The 18,903-nt window shown below is 34.2% G+C and overlaps 2 protein-coding genes and 1 long non-coding RNA gene across 4 annotated transcripts; 2 read left to right on the plus strand and 1 right to left on the minus strand.

The window, feature by feature from the left end:
- Positions 1 to 3,855: 3,855 nt before the first annotated feature.
- Positions 3,856 to 9,305, plus strand: LOC116776779 (uncharacterized). Of its 2 annotated transcripts, none has more exons than XM_061529214.1 (8): positions 3,856 to 4,100; positions 6,317 to 6,419; positions 6,784 to 6,892; positions 6,969 to 7,123; positions 7,301 to 7,432; positions 8,067 to 8,177; positions 8,347 to 8,445; positions 8,975 to 9,305. In XM_061529214.1, exons 2-8 carry the CDS (start codon positions 6,327 to 6,329, stop codon positions 9,020 to 9,022), a joined length of 747 nt encoding a protein of 248 aa, XP_061385198.1. In that variant the 5' UTR covers positions 3,856 to 4,100; positions 6,317 to 6,326; the 3' UTR covers positions 9,023 to 9,305. The 2 variants fall into 2 exon arrangements, with proteins under 2 accessions (XP_061385198.1, XP_061385197.1); XM_061529213.1 differs by having other exon boundaries at positions 3,859 to 4,100; positions 8,986 to 9,305.
- Positions 9,306 to 9,380: 75 nt separating this feature from the next.
- On the minus strand, positions 9,381 to 13,077 carry LOC133320559 (uncharacterized). The gene is made up of 3 exons (XR_009753815.1): positions 12,982 to 13,077; positions 12,431 to 12,599; positions 9,381 to 9,516 (listed from the first exon to the last, which is right to left on the minus strand). It is a non-coding gene; the product is annotated as an uncharacterized LOC133320559 (long non-coding RNA).
- LOC116777051 (ionotropic receptor 25a) lies at positions 11,344 to 18,821 on the plus strand. Its single transcript, XM_032670407.2, has 18 exons — positions 11,344 to 11,596; positions 11,814 to 11,960; positions 12,059 to 12,262; positions 12,443 to 12,609; positions 12,929 to 13,105; positions 13,280 to 13,473; positions 13,629 to 13,788; positions 14,191 to 14,304; positions 14,616 to 14,720; positions 15,125 to 15,224; positions 15,793 to 15,970; positions 16,102 to 16,285; positions 16,518 to 16,639; positions 16,971 to 17,083; positions 17,522 to 17,612; positions 17,866 to 18,027; positions 18,218 to 18,291; positions 18,361 to 18,821. The coding sequence occupies exons 1-18, from the start codon at positions 11,518 to 11,520 to the stop codon at positions 18,651 to 18,653; spliced, it is 2,664 nt and encodes an 887-aa protein (XP_032526298.2). The 5' UTR covers positions 11,344 to 11,517; the 3' UTR covers positions 18,654 to 18,821.
- The last annotated feature ends 82 nt before the right edge of the window (positions 18,822 to 18,903 follow it).

Genomic DNA, 18,903 nt, shown 5'->3' on the forward strand with positions numbered 1-18,903 from the left:
AGAACTTATTCATGGAACTCGTTATATTGTCTTTCATTATTGAAGTGAAACTTTTTATGCGACTTCCAACAAGGTTGCGTAAAATGTTTAACTCCTAGTTGGAGGGCTGGGGGGATAAAAAGAGACAGAGGAAGATGGAATGCCTGGCGCTCGAACTCATGCGAGCAATCACTTGCGACTTGTAAGTAATGTTAATAAAGTTCATCTTAAAGAAACACTAAATATTCCTGTTTTCTTTCCAACATTACGAAGTTTCCCTTCTTCCGCTCAAAGGAACTCACGCACTATTTTTTTATTGCTTTTGCATAACTAGAGAAAAAGTACCTAACAAAGGAAAATATATTTATGAAAATTTACAAATACAATTACATATAATATTATAAATTCAAAAGTTTTATTACTAAACAGAATTTAATTAAACTTAGCATAATATGTACGACACAATTTATGCCTTAATTCCGTGTAGTAGTGGAACATATTATACTTATCGCAAGTTTGTATTGATACACTACATATATATATGGTTAAGTGGGACCTGGATAAGTGAGAAACCTCCATAACTGGAACTCATGCTGAGGTCCCAACACTTTGGCACTGATAATTAATTTGGCACTAATCCTCTGTTAGTGGGACGAGGTAAACCTCTATATCTGGGATTTGTTCTTTCGATTTATCATCATAGTTACCTCTATAACTGAGACAACGAGTTAATTTTATATGCATAAACCTCTGTAACTGAGATAACATTGTTTGTTTACTCATTCTTACTCTACCCACAAATTCCACACGTAATTCCAAGTACGTAAGTACAAATTTTGAGCTTCAATTACCTTCAGTTTTAGATTCGCTTTACTATCATACAGATGTTTATTTGAAAAATGTCAAAACGAAAGCTACAATCGTTATCATTACGTGAAAAACTGAAGTTAATATCCGTTTATGAAAGTGGGAAGACACGCGAAGAAGTTTGTGCCGAATTTAATGTGCCAAAATCTACTCATTTACATACGTAACACGTTATTTTATTTAATGATCGCATCTGTATAACTGAAATAACCTGTATTCTCACCTCTATTAATGGAACCCTCTGTAAATGAGACAGATATATATTTATACCTGTATATCTGAGACACTGGGTAAGTGGAATACCTCTATAAGTGTAACGACATTGCAGGTCCCTTGATGTCTCACTTAACCAGGTTTCACTGTGTATATATAAATCATCAAATATCAACGTTTAAAATTGAATGCGAAACTAGAAAAGCTTCGTTTTTAGTTTGACGATAACTCGGGTTAAGCATACTGCTAAGAACGGATTAATTTTTTTCAAATTTATAAAAAGCGTCAGAAAAATTTATACATGTAGGTATTATATTAAAGCCTATACCTAGTGATTATAGAGCAGTGGCGTGCACAGAGTTTTGGGGTAGAGTAAGCAGAATATGTTTGAAAAAAAATACCAATTTTCATCATTTCCTCGTCTAAAACATTGATAATAATTAGGTCTTTCGCAAGTATTCATTTAAATGAAACTAATATTTTCGGATTATTACGCGTAATTTATCATTATTATGCAGGCGAGAGGTTGCAGTGATCACGGTCGCTGCTGAGTAATCGGAATGTCGGGAGCATGTAATCCGGAAATATTAGTTTCATTTAAACATTGATAATATTCGAACATAATGTATAAATGAATGTAATGTATCTCTCAATTGCCTCTGAGCCACGAAATTACCTTAAAACGATTACGATCTGTTCATCGCCGCTTTATAAAAGTTATTTAAATCTAAATATCCAGTTGAGATCCAAACATACTTATTATAACTTAAAAACAACAGACAAATAACTTATTTGTGTGTACACAACCCGCTAGCTGATTAAAACTATCGTAATACTTTTTATTAAAAAGAATAACATTACCATTATTTTAGTTCAATCTCAATTAATTTTAATATCAAACGATAATATTGAAAATCTAATCGTAATTAATTTCGATAAACACACACACAGCACAGAGCACACAGCTATAATTTTCGTTAAATTTCGTGAATCAAAAGTCGTTTTAAATGTCTGTAAACATTTGTATTATGTAATGTATGATTAAAAGTATGTAAGTAAGAATTAAACGAATTAAAAAATATAGGTTTTGTTGTTATATGGGTAGGGTATGCAGTGGTTATTTGCATCTATGGTGTGCACGCCACTGCAGAAACTAGCTGTGGTCAAGTTATCACATGGGCTGGCTCGACCGGGGAAGTGCCACTTTCTCATAGAAGATCGTTGTGAAGTAGTCTTTATGGCTACATTTCGTCACATGAGTGAGAGAGACGGTTGCCCTTTCCCTTTTCCCACCCTTTCTCCCTCACACAATCAAAGTCGGCAACACATCCGCAAAACTATGTTGCAGATATCCCTGGGCGACGCTTGCTACCTTCATCAGGTAGGCTGTCTACTTGCCCTATTAAGCATAAAAACAAAGGAAAATTAGAAATATATAATTTACATATATAAAATATGACATAATATTTCTTATAGTACTTCGGGCATACATAAAGAAGAGTCAGCGGCTTCACTTGTATTATATTTTAAACGTAGGTACAACAGTGTTGCCAGGTTATTTTTTTCATGACCGAAATAAACTTAAAATTATTAATTAATACAAAAGCGTCGATATAGTTTTGTTTTAATATTTTTTTAATTCTTTAATAACTTATTTAAACCGAATAAACAATTAAATAAAATGAAAATAAGCATTTATCGAAGGTACCTATATATCTACTATCGTCTATTGGTTTTGACGTGTTATTCTGAATCGCGTGTATTTGCGTTATAAGTTTTGCTCAACCGAACTACTTATTGTCAAGAGATGGATAGGTTTATGCAAGATGAAAAATTTAAATGAATTATTTTCCTAAATAATTATGACATTATTTGGTTTATACTATATTCTTCATGCGGTATTTTAATGTAATCATCAATAAACCCATCATTAATTCTCACTTTATAGTAAAGTAGTATTAGTGTATTATTGAATGAGAAACGAGAAACGCTTCGTATGTAGGGACGATGGACACTTGTAGTACGCACATTAATTGTAACAAATCCGAAAATAAAAATATCCTTTGTGGCCGCACATCCATTAATACAAAATATAATAAATATTTATATGACAAGGAATAAAATTAATTTAGATTTAAGTGTCAATAAAGCTCCGTTAATGGAGTGTTATGTAAAATTATATTTTTTTTTTAATCTGACATTATTGTATTTTTCTGTCCATTCTGTCTGATCACTGGCAAACGTTCCGGTTATGTTTTTATTTTTTACGATGCACGGATCCGTACCAAGTACGGCTAGTTAGCTCTGATATACAGGGCGTTCGGAATGTAATAACAAATATATTAAAACTACACCTGGGTCCTTAAAGCTCCTCTCCCTGCAACGCGATGGACCCGGCACTTGCACATTGAATCCATGCAATGAGAAATTTCGTCTCAGTATAATGTTCCTAAGATTGATCAAGATAGGAGTGTGATAATTGCAAGTCTTAATTGGGTAGAAAAAAGAATTAACCGAGATGTTATTTCTAAAAACATGCAAGATTATAATGAAACTACTATTACCTAGCTAAGTCATCAGAAAAAGATATAGGCTATACTTCATCCCCATAATCAAAGTATTTGTTGTAAGACCAAGTCATAACAGTTGAATTGTGTGCGTAGGCACGCGACACAGACTGTAGACGTCACTGACAGTTGTTTTAAGTAATTTAATTCGCAGGCAACGAACAGTAAGAAGTAACAATGTGAAAAAATCTTGAATCAAATATATATAAATAATAGTTTATTTAGAATAATTTTATAGAAGATAATGTTTAAAATTTCGTAATCGTTAACAATATGAACATGCTGTGTAAGGAAAATATTTTCTCGTCCCAATAAACGAAAATCCATGCGAAATATCAAAAGGAGTTGGCTAATCCGGTCGCGTGACGGGAACTCAGTAAAATTTAAGTATAACCCTAAATCTCGTCTAGAATTTGGCTATTAACTGGACAGGATATATAATAAGAAATTTCAAGATTATCACCAAAAGGCTGGGTAAGTATTCCAATGTAGATGGCTCAATTTTTAGTATTTTAGAATCAATTCATTATAATAACCTTATTTTTTAGTGATAATCATCTCCTATGACAGGCAGATTTAATGTTTTTTATGCATTAAAATACAAATGTCGCAGAAGATGAATCTAAAGACATCTTTATCTCTCCAACACACATTAAAGCCTTTATTACGACCATTGTATCTAATCTAAACATCAATATTATCTAACTATGAAATTTTTAAATTGTAATAAGATAAGTCATTTGGTAATGATGTCTTAAATTGACAGTCCAGGAAGACGGCTCCGTTTTCGATGTAGCAATGTAATAATGATTTCAAAGAAAATTTTTATTAAATAACGAAAAACAGTACAAATTATTGTTTAATCTATACATATAAATAAGGTTGGAATGTGTTATAGTAATTTTAAAATAAACTTTTTTTGCTACATGCATTTGATTCTGGAAACGACATAGGCTAAAGAAACATTTTTTTTTTATAAATTTCTGTCTGTCTGTTTGTTCCGGCTGATCACTGAAATGGCTGGATCGATTTCGACGGGACTTTTACTGGCAGGTAGCTGACGTAATGGAGTGTAACTTTTATTTTGATCCCGAAAGTTAGCGTTATAACACGCGAGTGGGAGGCGGGAAGCGTGCGACGCTTAAAAGTTTATAATTTTTTTTTGTTTTACGCAGATGAAGTCACGTATTGTAAAATAATGCAAATTTTTAATGGATTATTTCATTTGTAACGTAATAGCCTATTAACTATATTATTCGCTACGGAATCATCGTGATGTGTACCACAAGTCTGAATAGTGACAACATACGAGACGTATCCCGTTACTCGTTCAGCAACGTTAATGTAGTAAATATTGTAACGAAAAACCGTAAACGCTACGTATGAAGTGTAACGAAGCACACTTGTAAGGTTACAGACGTTTTGAGATCACGAATTATTAATAGATACCGTACGAACTTATTCAATTTTGTCACCAAATAGATTGTCTCATGAATTCGCAAGCTTATAGCGAAGTTATAACACTAGAATATCTGCATCCCTGTTTGTGATTATTTTTTAACAAACTGAAGTTGTACAGATTTGCTCTTAATTAATCAAATATATCATTTACTTTTAATTAGTAATATATCTGTAGTTTCAGTAGTAATCTGCTGTTTATTTGGAAAAATTAAGTCTCATAAATTTCGCTCTACAAAATTTATTCTTAACGGTCTGTGTCATCATCTAAGCAGATTCACTATGTTCCTCTTTCTTCTTTTATTGAACGCCGCTTCATGAGTCGCTACGTTTTGTCAAAAACGTTTGTTTTTTTATGCTAAAGGGGGCAAACGAACAGACGGCCTACCACATGGAGGTAGTTATCGTCACCCATGGATATTGGCAACATAGTTTTGCGGATACGTTGCCAGCCTTGATTGGGGAAGAGGGAGAGGAAAGGGCGGGAAAGTGTGGCAAAAGGGAAAGGGCATCCTTTTCTCTCGTTCGAAACGCAGCCATTTTAGGTTACTACACGCCGATCTTCTGTAAGAGGGTACTTCCCCGGTCGAGCCAGCCCATGTTCGAGCTGCAGTAACTTGACCGCAGCTAGGCTCTACCACCTTGAATTTTATTTAATAAATGGCTTTAAACAATACACAATACGTGGGAAGATTAATGATTTACTTAGGTATTTTTTATTACCATATCCTTTTCAGTATAACAGACCTGCCAGAGCTAGTGCCTACCAAAGATCTAGCAGAGAACATTATCCACTTCTAACGGACCACGTTCTGCAATTTCACTTTCAGCCAGCTTATGAATTTTAACTGCTTCCATCACATCTGATATTTTGTTCCTGGATCCGACACCTGGCATTTGTAGCATATAAACTTTGCTTCACTGTAGACGCACCGCGTCACTTGAACCAAAACATTTAGTGATCCAGCAATAGATCAATGACCTCAACCGTTCAGATGAGCAGCATCATATCGATCTGTCAAGCATCTAGATTACTGGAACTTTGAAAACAATACGCTCTGCCAAATCTACGCCTGCTCGTCTCATATTAATCACTGACTATACATGAACATATTTAATTATTTTTTCTTTCTTTTGTTACACTTTCTGTTTACCTAAATGTGCAAATGAAGATGTATTTATAATCATTTTAAATTAACCCTAAAATGGACGTCTTCTTCTTTTAACGACAGGATTAAAAGTATGGCGCTCAAAATGTTACAAAACGCCCAAAAAGTGACGAGGAATCACAGCGTTAGATTCTCCAACGATGAAATGCCGAAATTCAAGTCGCTTGTGAGTATAAGTAGTGTGACTTACACAAAACAAACGATTAAACTTTATTGCATTAACCATATTGCAAATAGAGAAATCAAAAGCGAACAATTAATAGAATATAGTGTTTTGCTCTAGAAAATTTTGGCTTATTTGTTCATATTTACCGGTTGTGTGGTGATTTAGATATTTAGAGACTAAAAAGTGATTACATTACAGAAGAAGAATTAAAAGAAAATTACATTACAGGTATTTCATTCTGTATATCTTTCAGGCTCAACCCTATGTCATTCTCACTTGTCTCCCAATTTCATGGTTCTATTTAGTATATTTATATATTTTATACAAACAAGTAAGTTACATTTATAAGATATTTCTAACGTAGGATTCACCCGAGATGAACAATGGCTTCACCCAGAGTATAGACTCCGGGGCGCCCAGCCCTGACTGTGGGTATCAGCCAGCGGCTCAGAGGTATCGACTAAACGAACAACGTATGTTGCAATATATATATTATTATTACTATATATTTTATATGACCTGGACATGACATTTATTTTCATAACTCAGGCATAAAGCTGCTAACAGCTATCAACGTGGTGGTGCAGCAGCGAGCTGAGTTGGAAGCGAATAGGAGCACTCTCTCCAATATGCTGGACGAGATGAGAAGGAAATTGAAGAGAAGAGTGGAGGAATGCCATCTAGAGAAGAAAGAGAAGATGAAGGTTTAAAGCTTTCTAAATTTTAACAAAATTGGATTTTAAATAATTATACAATTGAGCTGTTATGACAAATATATATATTAGGTACATAGCCCCTGTTTTTTTCTTGGATCTTACACTTTTTGAATGAATATTATCCTTTGTGTTTAACGCCAGTATATAGTCTAAAATATGTAATAGGCGCTGAAACAAGCCAATCAGCGTCTAGAGCGCGAGAAGTTCAGCATCGTATCAGAGCTGGAACACCTACAGAGGCACCTGGAAAAGGAACAAGCCCACCACGTGCAGCACGCGAGGAATGCCACCGCACAGGTATATTCAACAACTATACATAAATTCATTAGGCATGTGATTTTTCCAAAATATATTAGGATTTTTATAGTTTTCAGTCATGGTTTGCATATTTTCAAAGATAATTATATTTTGGATTATACGAGTTTGCTTTAATTGTACATTTTTCGATTACTCGGATACTACTAAGATAGGTTGACTGTGTCTGTTTTAAATTTCCTCGCGAAAATCTTGGATATCATTATTTCTCGAAGTCTTTTTTTGATTGCAAGTTCGGCAATATTTTTATATTAGACAGATAAAGATGGTTCAGTTTTAAAATATATAATTTTTTTTTATATTTGTTATTTATAAATATATAATATAACCTACTGGAAGTAGAAACCAGAATATCTTTAGAAAAATAAGTTGACCTTAATTGACTTTAGCGAGTTTTATTATATACTAAAAGTAACCAAAACTTCGGGATTATGTACTTTTAAAATAATAAAATTCGCGTAGTATATCCGAAATATATTAGTTTCATTTAAATGAAGTTGACCTTATGATTATGATAGTAAATTATTTACAATTTCCCCCAAAATGTACCCCCGAAATAAAAGGTCCAATTCATTGTCAAAAATCAATCAATAATATCCATCTTCCATCTCACCAGGCCATCCAAGGTGTGACAAGGACGGTAGATCATCTCTTCGCTCCGTGTTCTATGTCTGAACTGCCAAATATTGTCAGCAGGAATGTCGCCAAGAACGCACCCTCGAGGAATGTGAGTGCAGAGGAATCAGTAAATTGCAAGTCTTTGGTCACCAAAAAAAAAAAAACAAAAAGACTAAATTCTAATCTTAAATCTTATCTTGAAATAATCTTAATACTGAATTATCGTACAGTGGAGTAGACTTGTAATTATTAAGTAATATTAAGTTGTCTTCTTTCAGGCTGACAACAAGTTAGCTGCTGTGCGCCTGATGCGTGACATCGCTGATCTAAGACAACGAGTCGCTGCTGTGGAGGCAAGACTTGCCAACGAGCTCAAAGTAAGACACAGAAATTACCCTAAAAATAAACACTTTAAAGCAGCCTTTCCCAAAGTGAGTGATAATTAGCCTTGTGGGCGCTGCAGGCCTAAGAGGGGCCAGTAGGAGACACGGAAAATGGATAGGGGTCGTTATGTAGTGACCTGGGAGGTGATTTGTAAAATCATTTAGCTAGGATTAGTTAGAGTGGTTTTTCAATACGCGGAAAAATATGGGAGCAAAAAAATAATTTATTCTCGAAGTGGGTGGGAGACAATAAGTTTTGGAACCCGCGGTATAAAGTAAAAGCATAAAAAACAAGTTTGTTTTTTTCTTCTGTGAAAATGAAAATGGAAGCTGTCTTTATTATAGTTGAAGCGCTTCAAGACGAAGGTTTTAATTAAAATATTGCTAGATAAATGATAATTGTTCAGAATTATATAATTTTATTTATATTTATATCTGAATTGTTGCCAAATATAAAATTTCTGCTGACATAGACAAACAATCTGCTACGTATTTGCACCGTATTGTCGTAATTATCCAGCAGTGTATTTCCAGCGTAAACGGCAGGCTGAGGTCGACATTGTGCGATTGAGGAAGGAGCTGTCTTCCACCAAGAGCTGCATGGCGTCGCTGAGACTCCCAGGAAGGAAGACCTGTTCCAAATTCGTCTGATCAAGACATTCAGACCAACTTAGCACAAGTTTCTACACTATTAAATGATTTCTTTTATTTATATTTTTTTTTCTGTGTATTAATTATAAATTATGTTTCCGTATTGTTTCTGCCAAAAAAAAAAAATGGAGTGAATAGAACGATGTCTATAGAAGTTTTTTTTAATAAAATTAAATATTATTTTATTTATTATTTGTGAAATCTAAGTCATCTTAATTTTTTTTATATATTTTAATTTGCCACAAATAAATACAAAAGCTATGCAATTTAATTTTTCTCTTGTATCGCAACCAGCTCTTGCCAGAGTTTTACCCGTTTTTTAAATCCCTTTTGATATACTTATTAGCTTCCAATAGCTTTCTCGACGACTACTATATCAGATGCTGACTTGGTGACAATGGAACAACTTCAGAACTGTGAATTAAAAAAAAAAATGAAACTAGACCTTTACTTGAAGGACTAATAGTGTAGTAGACGTAAGTAATCAAACATAGTCTAATTAAAAACTTCCTCCTTTTTGAAATCAGCTAAAAAGTCTCCAAGTTACTCTTTATGACCTGCCTATATATACTAATATACTTATACATCTTAGCCGAACTAATTAGAGAGACAATTTCATTTTCAAACTTGTATTTTTTGTGTAGGTTACACACGTATATATTTTGTGTGTTTGTTTGGTGAAGAGCTGTTAATTTAATATGACAAACATATACCTTCTTAAATTATATTTATCGTATAGATTAATTGTTTCCGTAAAATATTCTTATCCTCGGTATGAGTCTGCATTCTTTCTTCCATTGACCTTCGACTAAGTCCAAGTTTTAATAAATACACTACATACAAAGCTTTAATCGTTTTTTCATGTATACTTTTTAGCACATTACAGTTTTAACGTATTAGCGAATGAGAAACGGGAAGCGCTTTTTGTGTAGTGACGACGCAAATCTCGATTATGCAAACTGACGATTAGTGAAAAACGATCAAACTGTCAGTTATTACGTAGAAGGTAAAAAACTGTATAATATTTTTTAAGATAGAGGGGACAAACGAGTTGACGGATTGCCTAATGGAGGTAATTACCCTTGCCCATGGACAGTCGCAATATAATTTTGCGGATGCGTTGTCACTCTTGATTGGGGAAGCGGTTGATGCAAGGGTGGGAAAAGGTGAGGGCAACCAGCTCTCTCACTCATCAGACGTAGAGCAGCTATTTGAGACCACTTCACGCTGATCTTCTGTGAGAGGATGGTACTCCGGTCGAGCCAGCCCATGTTCGAGCTGCAGTAACTTGACCACAGCTAGGCTCTACCACCTTACGCTTTATTGTATTGTAGTACTAATATCGATCATCAACGTAAATCCTTATGTTAAATGACAAAATAGATGGGAAGAGTTTCTATAAGGCTTTTATTTCGATCAAAACTAGTTAATATATTATCCAAGCTTGATGCTACAACACTATAGTTGTAAAACTATAATAATAACTATAGTTAAACAATAATAAAATCAAATGAAGCAAATAATGGCATTCGCGTGTTCGTTTCTCGTCAGCTTTACATAATTCGTCGCCATGCCTCGGTTCACACGGTTTTGTTGTATCGTAAACTGTTACTTTCCTTGTCCTAGCTTCATAATTTATTGAGTACACTCGCGACAAGTTACTCGATATATTCAAATTGTTGAGCTTTTAGACCCTCGGCTTATAACCGACAGTTATTTAGAAAGACAAATTAAATCTACTATAATAAATATTTGTATATATATAATTCTACTGTGTATATGAATGTAACTAAACTCTTTAACGTCTAGAAGGGTTTTAATGTATACTTAGTATACAGGGCGGCGCCTCGGATGGGTTAGATTCACTAATCATCCCGGCAGATGGCGCTGAAGTCGGCATCTAGGTGGCTTAAACTGAAAAGCCTGCAACTTAGGTTACTACATGAATTGCTTGGACACACTTTATACGTTACTCAATGAGCGTAACTTTTATGTTGATTTAGTTATTTATAAAAATAAAGTTACTATCGAAAATGTTATTTGGAGATAATTTAAATTACTATTATAATTTTTGTCAGCTGTTTTTCATTCGACTGTACCCACGTCAATCATTATAACCAAAGGCTATCCTGTCTTTGTTTAAGCAACCCTTCATAATAATTTATTACTTCGTATAAATCTGTTCTCCCCTTGGCAATGGTCCCATACCAGACCTACATCATCACGCCACGTTAACTTGCTACGTTTTCACTTTCAAAGCTATGCCCTCCGTCTAATTATTGTTATGTACGAAAAAATTAGGATTCTCTTCTACCTATTTCTTGCTTTATTCATACCTTATCTGCTTCAGGAATACATTTCAGCTATTCTAATAAATAAAGTCAGGAATTGCGGTTGTAGATCTTGTTATGAACGATGAATGTTCCGGTTCTGTTTTTATTGATATTTATTTTAAATTTTGTGTCCGTTATATCCGAAGTGAGTCTCCGTTTTGGTGAGGGAAACAATAAGAGTTATAACATATTTTTTTATAATAACTATATTTTTAAATTAACATGTCATGTCATGAGACTTCTTTTATTTGGCTTAAATTCATTAATCTGATTATGGCTATGGCCACAAACATGTAGTTTTTAAATGTTTTATTAAAACATACGAAGCTATGTCTTGCGGTTAGACTGGTTGGTTGTTAAAATGTCGCAAAATTTTAGTATTCATAACGGAAGTCCACGAGCCGGAACTGGCGCAGGAAATATCACGAGCAGTGAAAATGACTGAAGATAACGAACAAGACCTTTTAATAAGTGACGAAGTGATACAACTAGACAGAGAAAATGCTGATGAAAGTTACAATAAATGTAAGGAAAACAACAATATGAAGTAAAAAAGAGATACGTGAAAAAATATTCACTAAAATAGATTCTTTTTTCGTATACAAGAAACTTTTTCCTTGCAGTATGCGCTTTCGTGTCTAAAGGTGTGTCTGCGATAATTGACCTCTCTTGGTCGCCATGGGAAATGGCCGAACAGCTATCGGAGACTGCTGGGGTACCAATAATCCATAGTTTATTAGGAGCACAGCAACTCGTCTCAGCTTTCGATAGCTATTTGGATTCCAGGAACGCAACCGATGCAGCGTACCTCGTTGAGAGCGAAAGCGGTCTGTATTTTAATTTAATACAAAAAAATTGTAACAAAAAAAGTTACAAAAGATAATAAATGAAGCAGTTAATCCGTAATCCTCTGCATGGAACACCAATTTGTATTACCTTTCGTGATTACAATTAAAGATATTTTAAATCATCTTTTAGGATCATATTATACGTACCGTTATTTTTAGATGTAGATAGAATCCTATACGAACTGCTGGGCAGATCTCACGTCAGAGTGTGGGTGCACGCGGGACTAACAAGAGAATCAGCCAAAGCCTTGAGAAACATGCGTCCGGAACCAAATTTTTACGTTATTGTTGGAGACGAGGAGTTCGTAATGACGACCTATAAGAGAGTAAATATTTTGTTATCTATACAAATAAATGAAATAGAAGTTTTTGTTCTAAGAACTTATCCAATGTAGATACGAAACATATTTTTTAGAATTTTGGCCTGTCTGTTCCGTCTGATCTCTGTAAAGCCTAGATCGATTTTGATGATGTTTTCGTTGCATGAATTAGAAACAATCATAATTTACATAGGAAAAAAATATAAGTGTTTTATAAATATGTTAGATTATAAAATTTTGTTAAATGGACTATAGCTAAAAAATATATGGATTGGATTTATTTTAATAATAACCTATGTAAAAAAAATAATTAAATATTCTTTAGGCAGTCAAAGAAAAATTGGTTAAACGTAAATACCGTTGGAATATTCTACTTACTGACTATAAGACGGTCGATCCGTCTATGTTAGTGTTGCCAACTTTCATCCTGCAGTCGGATTTCGGGGAGTGCTGCAAGTTGGCAGGCTTGAAGGAAGATTGTATATGTCCCTCTAATATGCAGGTAAAATTAATTTTATCTGTAGTAATTTTAATTAATTCTGATTGCTAGATAAGATTTTCTAATATTTATGACTTAAGAGTTTGACGTCAATTTATTTTTAAATGCTTTTGATAAAGAAGAAAATGAAAAAAAAATCATTGTTACCAAATAACCAATTTACGCGTTTGTTCGCAGCGACAGCAATTTCTTCTGAAAAATATTATTCAATATACAAGTGAAGTTTTCTTAAAACTAGGTTCGAATCACGCTGTTAATATAGATTGCGAGAACCCACAGAACGAAATGAATGTTACCAGGGACAAGTTGTATCAAATCTTCGAAGAAGATAACGCTAAAAATGACTCATTGTTATTTTGGGACGAACAAAGGTGGGATAATTTAACACTTATAGTTATTAATAACCTTGAAGCTTTCGAAATATCAAGATTTAAATGCTGAAATATTTAGACTTTTTGGTATAAAATGTGATATTTTAAATATATTAGATGTAAATCGGAGTGGGTATGTGTTAATAAATTTCAAGGTCTGGGCTGTTTTTGCGGTCCAATTTCATATTATCCATGTATAAACCTGAGTCTGGTATGGAGAGAGTCGCGTCTTGGTTGGCAAATGAGAAATATGAGCTCTTACCGGGAGTAGAGCTTGAACCTTTGAGAAATTTCTTCCGTGTCGGCACATCTCCTGTGAGTTTTGTAAAGCAATTGACTTTCTAAGTATCATACTGTCAAAAAGGTGACAGGAGCTTTGTTAATAATACGTAATTTTTTTTGCTATATTAAATTATCAGTCTGTTATATAATGTACGGAAATTAGACTTAAAATACTTGCGAAAATATCAGAACATTTAAGGAAGAAGCTCAACATTACTTAAAGGTTAAAAAAAATTATCTATTACTAAATGATATCTAGGACTTTCACGTTCATTTAAATAAAACTAATATTTTGGGCTGTACTATAGAATAAAAAATCTATTTTCATCTCGTCTGCCCGTGATCACGGTTGCTGCAAAGTAATCGAAACGTCTTGAGAATTTAGTTAAAATAATAAAAAAACATCCGGAGATATTAGTTCTGTTAAATTTTTAGGCCATACCGTGGACGTTGGTAAAATATTCTGAGACCGGAGAGCCAATGTTGACAGAGGATGGTCAGCCCGTGTATGAAGGATACTGTATCGAGCTCATCAACAAAATAGCTGAGGTTTACAAATTAAATTTAACCTTCTACTTCGAGAAGAATTAATTTAAATTTTGTTTACACAATAAGATCCCTTTGTAGATATGGTCGTTATCCAAAGAAATATTTCGACTTAAACCAGCTCTTAGTTTCTTAGATAAACGTGTTGAAGCAAAAAATTTATAATATTTTTCATTTTATAACATTCCTAACTTAAAAGACCATGATAGTACAATTTTTGTATTTGCATTGATGGTCCAAAATAAAGAATCTTTACCACGTTGTAGACTTGCATTGTATTATTTACGAAACAAAATTTTATTTTTCGGACACAGGAATTAGGATTTGACTACGAAATTGTGACACCGAAAATTGGTACATTCGGAAGGAGGCTTCCAAACGGCTCATGGGATGGAATTATAGGGGATTTGATGACAGGTGTAAGTTAATGATGTCTAAGATTTTCGCGTACACTCATTTAAATTTGAATGAAATTAAATGATCTTAGTTTTTCTGATACCACGCGTTTTTTTATTATTTTGTATCCAGATAACCCAGACGTTTCTGTTTGGTTATAGCCACCGTGATCACGGGCAGACGAGATGAAAGTGTGTGGTGTGATATAAAATAATAAAAATCGCGTTGTATCAGGAAAACTTAGATTCATTTAAATGAATGGTAACTACAGGTTAAATAAATCTATTTCTCTATATATTTTAATTTATTCAAGTTTGTCCGTCTTGAAAAAGTTAAAATAAAATTGAAATAGGACCAAAAAATATATTTTTTCAATGTAGTGAACATTATACGATTGTTGAATACAATTTCCTTAATATTTTATCAGGAAACAGATATAGCCGTCGCTGCTTTGACCATGACAGCTGAGAGAGAGGAAGTTGTGGATTTTGTGGCACCCTATTTTGAACAAACTGGAATACTTATAGGTACGACCTGAATAATCAGGAACTGCTAAGTGGTTTTACTTCTAATCCAAAATGATAATATGTTGAGTGTAGCCTTAAATGGGGAGCGTACCATATCAGTTAAGGCCTATTCATTCTTTTGATGACTTTTAAATTGTAAGTGAGAGGGATCGGAGGCTGTTTTCAAACTTTAGCTATGATCATGACGAAGAAGGAAGCGTATTGATAGAATAACTTCGGTATATATATATTTAATATACATAAACGCTTCAATTATCTCTTATTTATTCTGGGGGTTGTTAAATTTGTACGCATTTTTACCATAAAAGAAAAAATAATATTTTTCCTTTAATATACCAGATTTCTTTATCAAAATTATCAAGATATTGTACTTGAGGTTCCGTAATGAAGTTACTTTTGTATATTTTTTGGGTTCAGAATGTTATAATCATTAATATAGAGCATTGATAAATAAATTTCCTGACACACTGAAAGAATTTCTCTAAAATTAGAGTCAGACTGAAACTGAGAAGCAATGTTGTTAGAATATAATTTAGGGAGGTGACAAATAAAAACGTTAACTTTCCAGTTATTCGTAAACCGATACGTAAGACGTCCCTCTTCAAGTTCATGACGGTTCTTCGTACAGAGGTGTGGCTCAGCATCGTGGCTGCTCTTCTCCTGACCGGTTTTATGATCTGGTTGCTGGAGAAGTACTCGCCTTATTCCGCTAGGAACAATCCCGGAGCTTATCCCTATCCCACTCGGTACGAACAAAATGTCTGGATTCCAATTACATTTAATTGGAAACTGTTTTAACAATTTTTTTGAATATAACCGTTTTTGAAATCACCAGTATAAAAGACTTAATTACGATTCAAATTTTTATTTCATCTAGAGAGTTTACTCTGAAGGAGAGCTTCTGGTTTGCACTGACATCATTCACGCCTCAAGGAGGCGGAGAAGCCCCCAAGGCACTATCTGGACGTACTCTCGTGGCTGCCTATTGGCTATTTGTAGTACTCATGCTTGCTACTTTCACTGCTAACTTGGCAGCTTTTCTCACCGTTGAGAGGATGCAGGTATGAGAACAAGCTTCTTTACGGACCTTTATTATTTTATCTTTTTAAATGTCTCTCGATATAATATTGCCACGTTAAACCATAATAAGAAGCCGAGTATGTATTTAGACAAAACAATACTCTAATGCATTCTACTTATTTGAAAAGCAATAGTTAATCAGGAGGCTGAGCGAATGGTTCTTAGGGATCTGCTGGTTGTGGACTGTTCATATTCATATATTGAATATTCTAGACACCAGTGTCCTCGCTGGAGCAGCTTGCGAGACAATCCCGCATTAATTATACAGTGGTAGAGGGATCTACCGTGCATCAGTACTTCATAAACATGAAGTTTGCAGAGGACACGCTTTACAGGTGACGTGTTGCAACTGATGTATTCCTCGTTTAATTCGGAATACACAAGATGATACTACCCTCTAAAAGATATTTGATGTGAGATAGTTTTTGTACGTTTTTTTTCATTATTGTTATATATTGGTTTTCTCATTTTGCTTTGCAGACATTAAATGTCATTCGTAAGCATTCACCCAAATAAATTTAGACACATATGTCACAAACTCACAGTACTTGAATGTCTAGTTTTACGAGATTTTTTTAAAAAATTCTGATTTTTGAAACAGGTGTATAAAAAGGGGTACGAGTTCGCTGGCTTTGTTGAAGCATTTAAAAGATGCATATTTTTCAGAGTGTGGAAGGAAATAACTTTAAACGCAACATCCGACCAGTCGCAGTACAGAGTGTGGGATTATCCAATACGAGAACAGTATGGACACATTTTGCTGGCTATAAATGCATCAGGTAATAAAATGTAACAAAAAAACTTATGGTTTGGAGTTTAAAATGTCCCTTTTTTCGTCGACGCTATCAGAGCTAGGACTAATAGCCATACTCGTCACAACAAAATTCTCATGTGTCCGTAGAAAAATATAAGGACCTAATCCAAAAATACTAAAACTGTAGGAAGTATTTTGAAAAACTTCTAAATAGAGAAATAGTGGCTGCACATGTACTATCGCAATTCACGAGGCAAAGACAACAAATTATTGAAATACAGTCTTCTAAATAAATGTACCCAAATGCCATTGATCTCAAAGTCCAAAAAGTCCAGACCATAAATTAATTCAATTTCCAAGTACGGACTATAGAATTCACAGTCCTAACAAGTCTTCAACGTCCGTCAGTTTTGTAGTGTCGAAAACTGAATGCTATTATTTTTATAATGATTAATGCTTCCAGGTCCTGTGCCCGACGCTAAGGCGGGGTTCCAGCAAGTCGACGAACACACCGAGGCGGATTTCGCTTTCATTCATGATTCAGCTGAAATAAGGTTCTCGGTTTAATTCTTTAATAATTTGTTGACATGTTTATATTATCATCATTTATGTACACGTTTATGTCAAGAATTACAGAGAAAATTCATTGCAAAACATGAAATTGTCAAATAAAACAGACATTGTTTCTTTGTACTGGGTTAAAAATACTATTCCATGATAAAGTTCTCTATTTCCTGATCAATAAAACTAAAAAATATATTGAGTTTGGACGATTGACTTAGTATAATATATATAAATACTTTGCAGATACGAAATAACTCGCAACTGCAACCTGACGGAGGTGGGTGAGGTGTTCGCTGAGCAACCTTACGCCCTGGCAGTGGCATCAGGATCCAGGTTACAAGAGGAGCTGTCCCGAGCTCTTCTAGACCTACAGAAGGAGCGGTTCCTTGAGCAGCTGTCTGCTAAGTGAGAGCATTTTACAACCAGATGAATAATCGCTAATGCATAAATGCGTCACAAGAATATAACGCTCCCAAGTGTTAATGTTGCAAATTGTCTGTTTGCCAAACAGAATCTCTCTAGCCACGACATTAAAATACATAACTTCTTTCTAGAACTCATAACAGCTCTTTTCTGATTTAAAATCTTTCAACAGATATTGGAATGAATCTGCGAGGCAGGCTTGTCCTGATTCTGACGAGTCAGAAGGCATCACTTTGGAGAGTCTAGGCAAGTGTACAGCTCGGATTACACATTTATATGATATTTATATAATAATAGTAATTACACAAATTCTAGGTGGAGTTTTCATAGCCACGTTATTCGGCTTGGGTCTGGCGATGTTGACGCTAGCTTGGGAGGTGTTTTATTACAAGCGTAAAGAGAAAAACAAAGCAAAGGAAACAACAGTAAAGACGATAGAAGCTTTTCAGCCAAAGAAGACGAAATTGCCAAAGAAAATGGCGGAAAGAGTAGCCAAGTTGAGGAACAGAAAGAAATCAGCCGTCAAGCCCGTCACAATCGGCGATACTTTCAAACCAGCTGACGGTGGAGTGTCTTTTATAAATGTGTATCCAAAATATAATCCATAGATGCAAAAGTTTTCGTAGCAATTTTATCAAAATAATGCCACAAAGCTACGTATCGTCGCAAATTGTTTTATAGGCGTATTTTTGTTGGTCTATTTTCGTTTCTAAGTTTAGTACTCACGTGTCTTGTGTTTGCAACATACTTATAATATACGTTTAGCTATATTACCATATAGCAGTTTGATTTCTGACATCAACCCGATATAGTAATAAAAATTACATTACTCGCTTTCGCTATTTTCACACGATTTTA

This window comes from Danaus plexippus (genome assembly GCF_018135715.1).
Source record: "Danaus plexippus chromosome 29 unlocalized genomic scaffold, MEX_DaPlex mxdp_37, whole genome shotgun sequence".
In the NCBI taxonomy this organism is placed as follows: domain Eukaryota; kingdom Metazoa; phylum Arthropoda; class Insecta; order Lepidoptera; family Nymphalidae; genus Danaus; species Danaus plexippus.

Bases quoted from the DNA above. Each gene is read 5' to 3' on its own strand.
- LOC116776779 (XM_061529213.1), top strand. From the start codon at position 6,327: ATGGCGCTCAAAATGTTACAAAACGCCCAAAAAGTGACGAGGAATCAC. The intron at 6,893-6,968 runs GTATGTTGCAAT...TTCATAACTCAG, and splicing joins GTATCGACTAAACGAACAAC to GCATAAAGCTGCTAACAGCT. The intron at 8,446-8,985 runs GTAAGACACAGA...GTGTATTTCCAG, and splicing joins GACTTGCCAACGAGCTCAAA to CGTAAACGGCAGGCTGAGGT.
- LOC116777051 (XM_032670407.2), top strand. From the start codon at position 11,518: ATGAATGTTCCGGTTCTGTTTTTATTGATATTTATTTTAAATTTTGTG. The intron at 11,961-12,058 runs GTAAGGAAAACA...TTTTCCTTGCAG, and splicing joins TGATGAAAGTTACAATAAAT to TATGCGCTTTCGTGTCTAAA. The intron at 12,263-12,442 runs GTCTGTATTTTA...CGTTATTTTTAG, and splicing joins CCTCGTTGAGAGCGAAAGCG to ATGTAGATAGAATCCTATAC.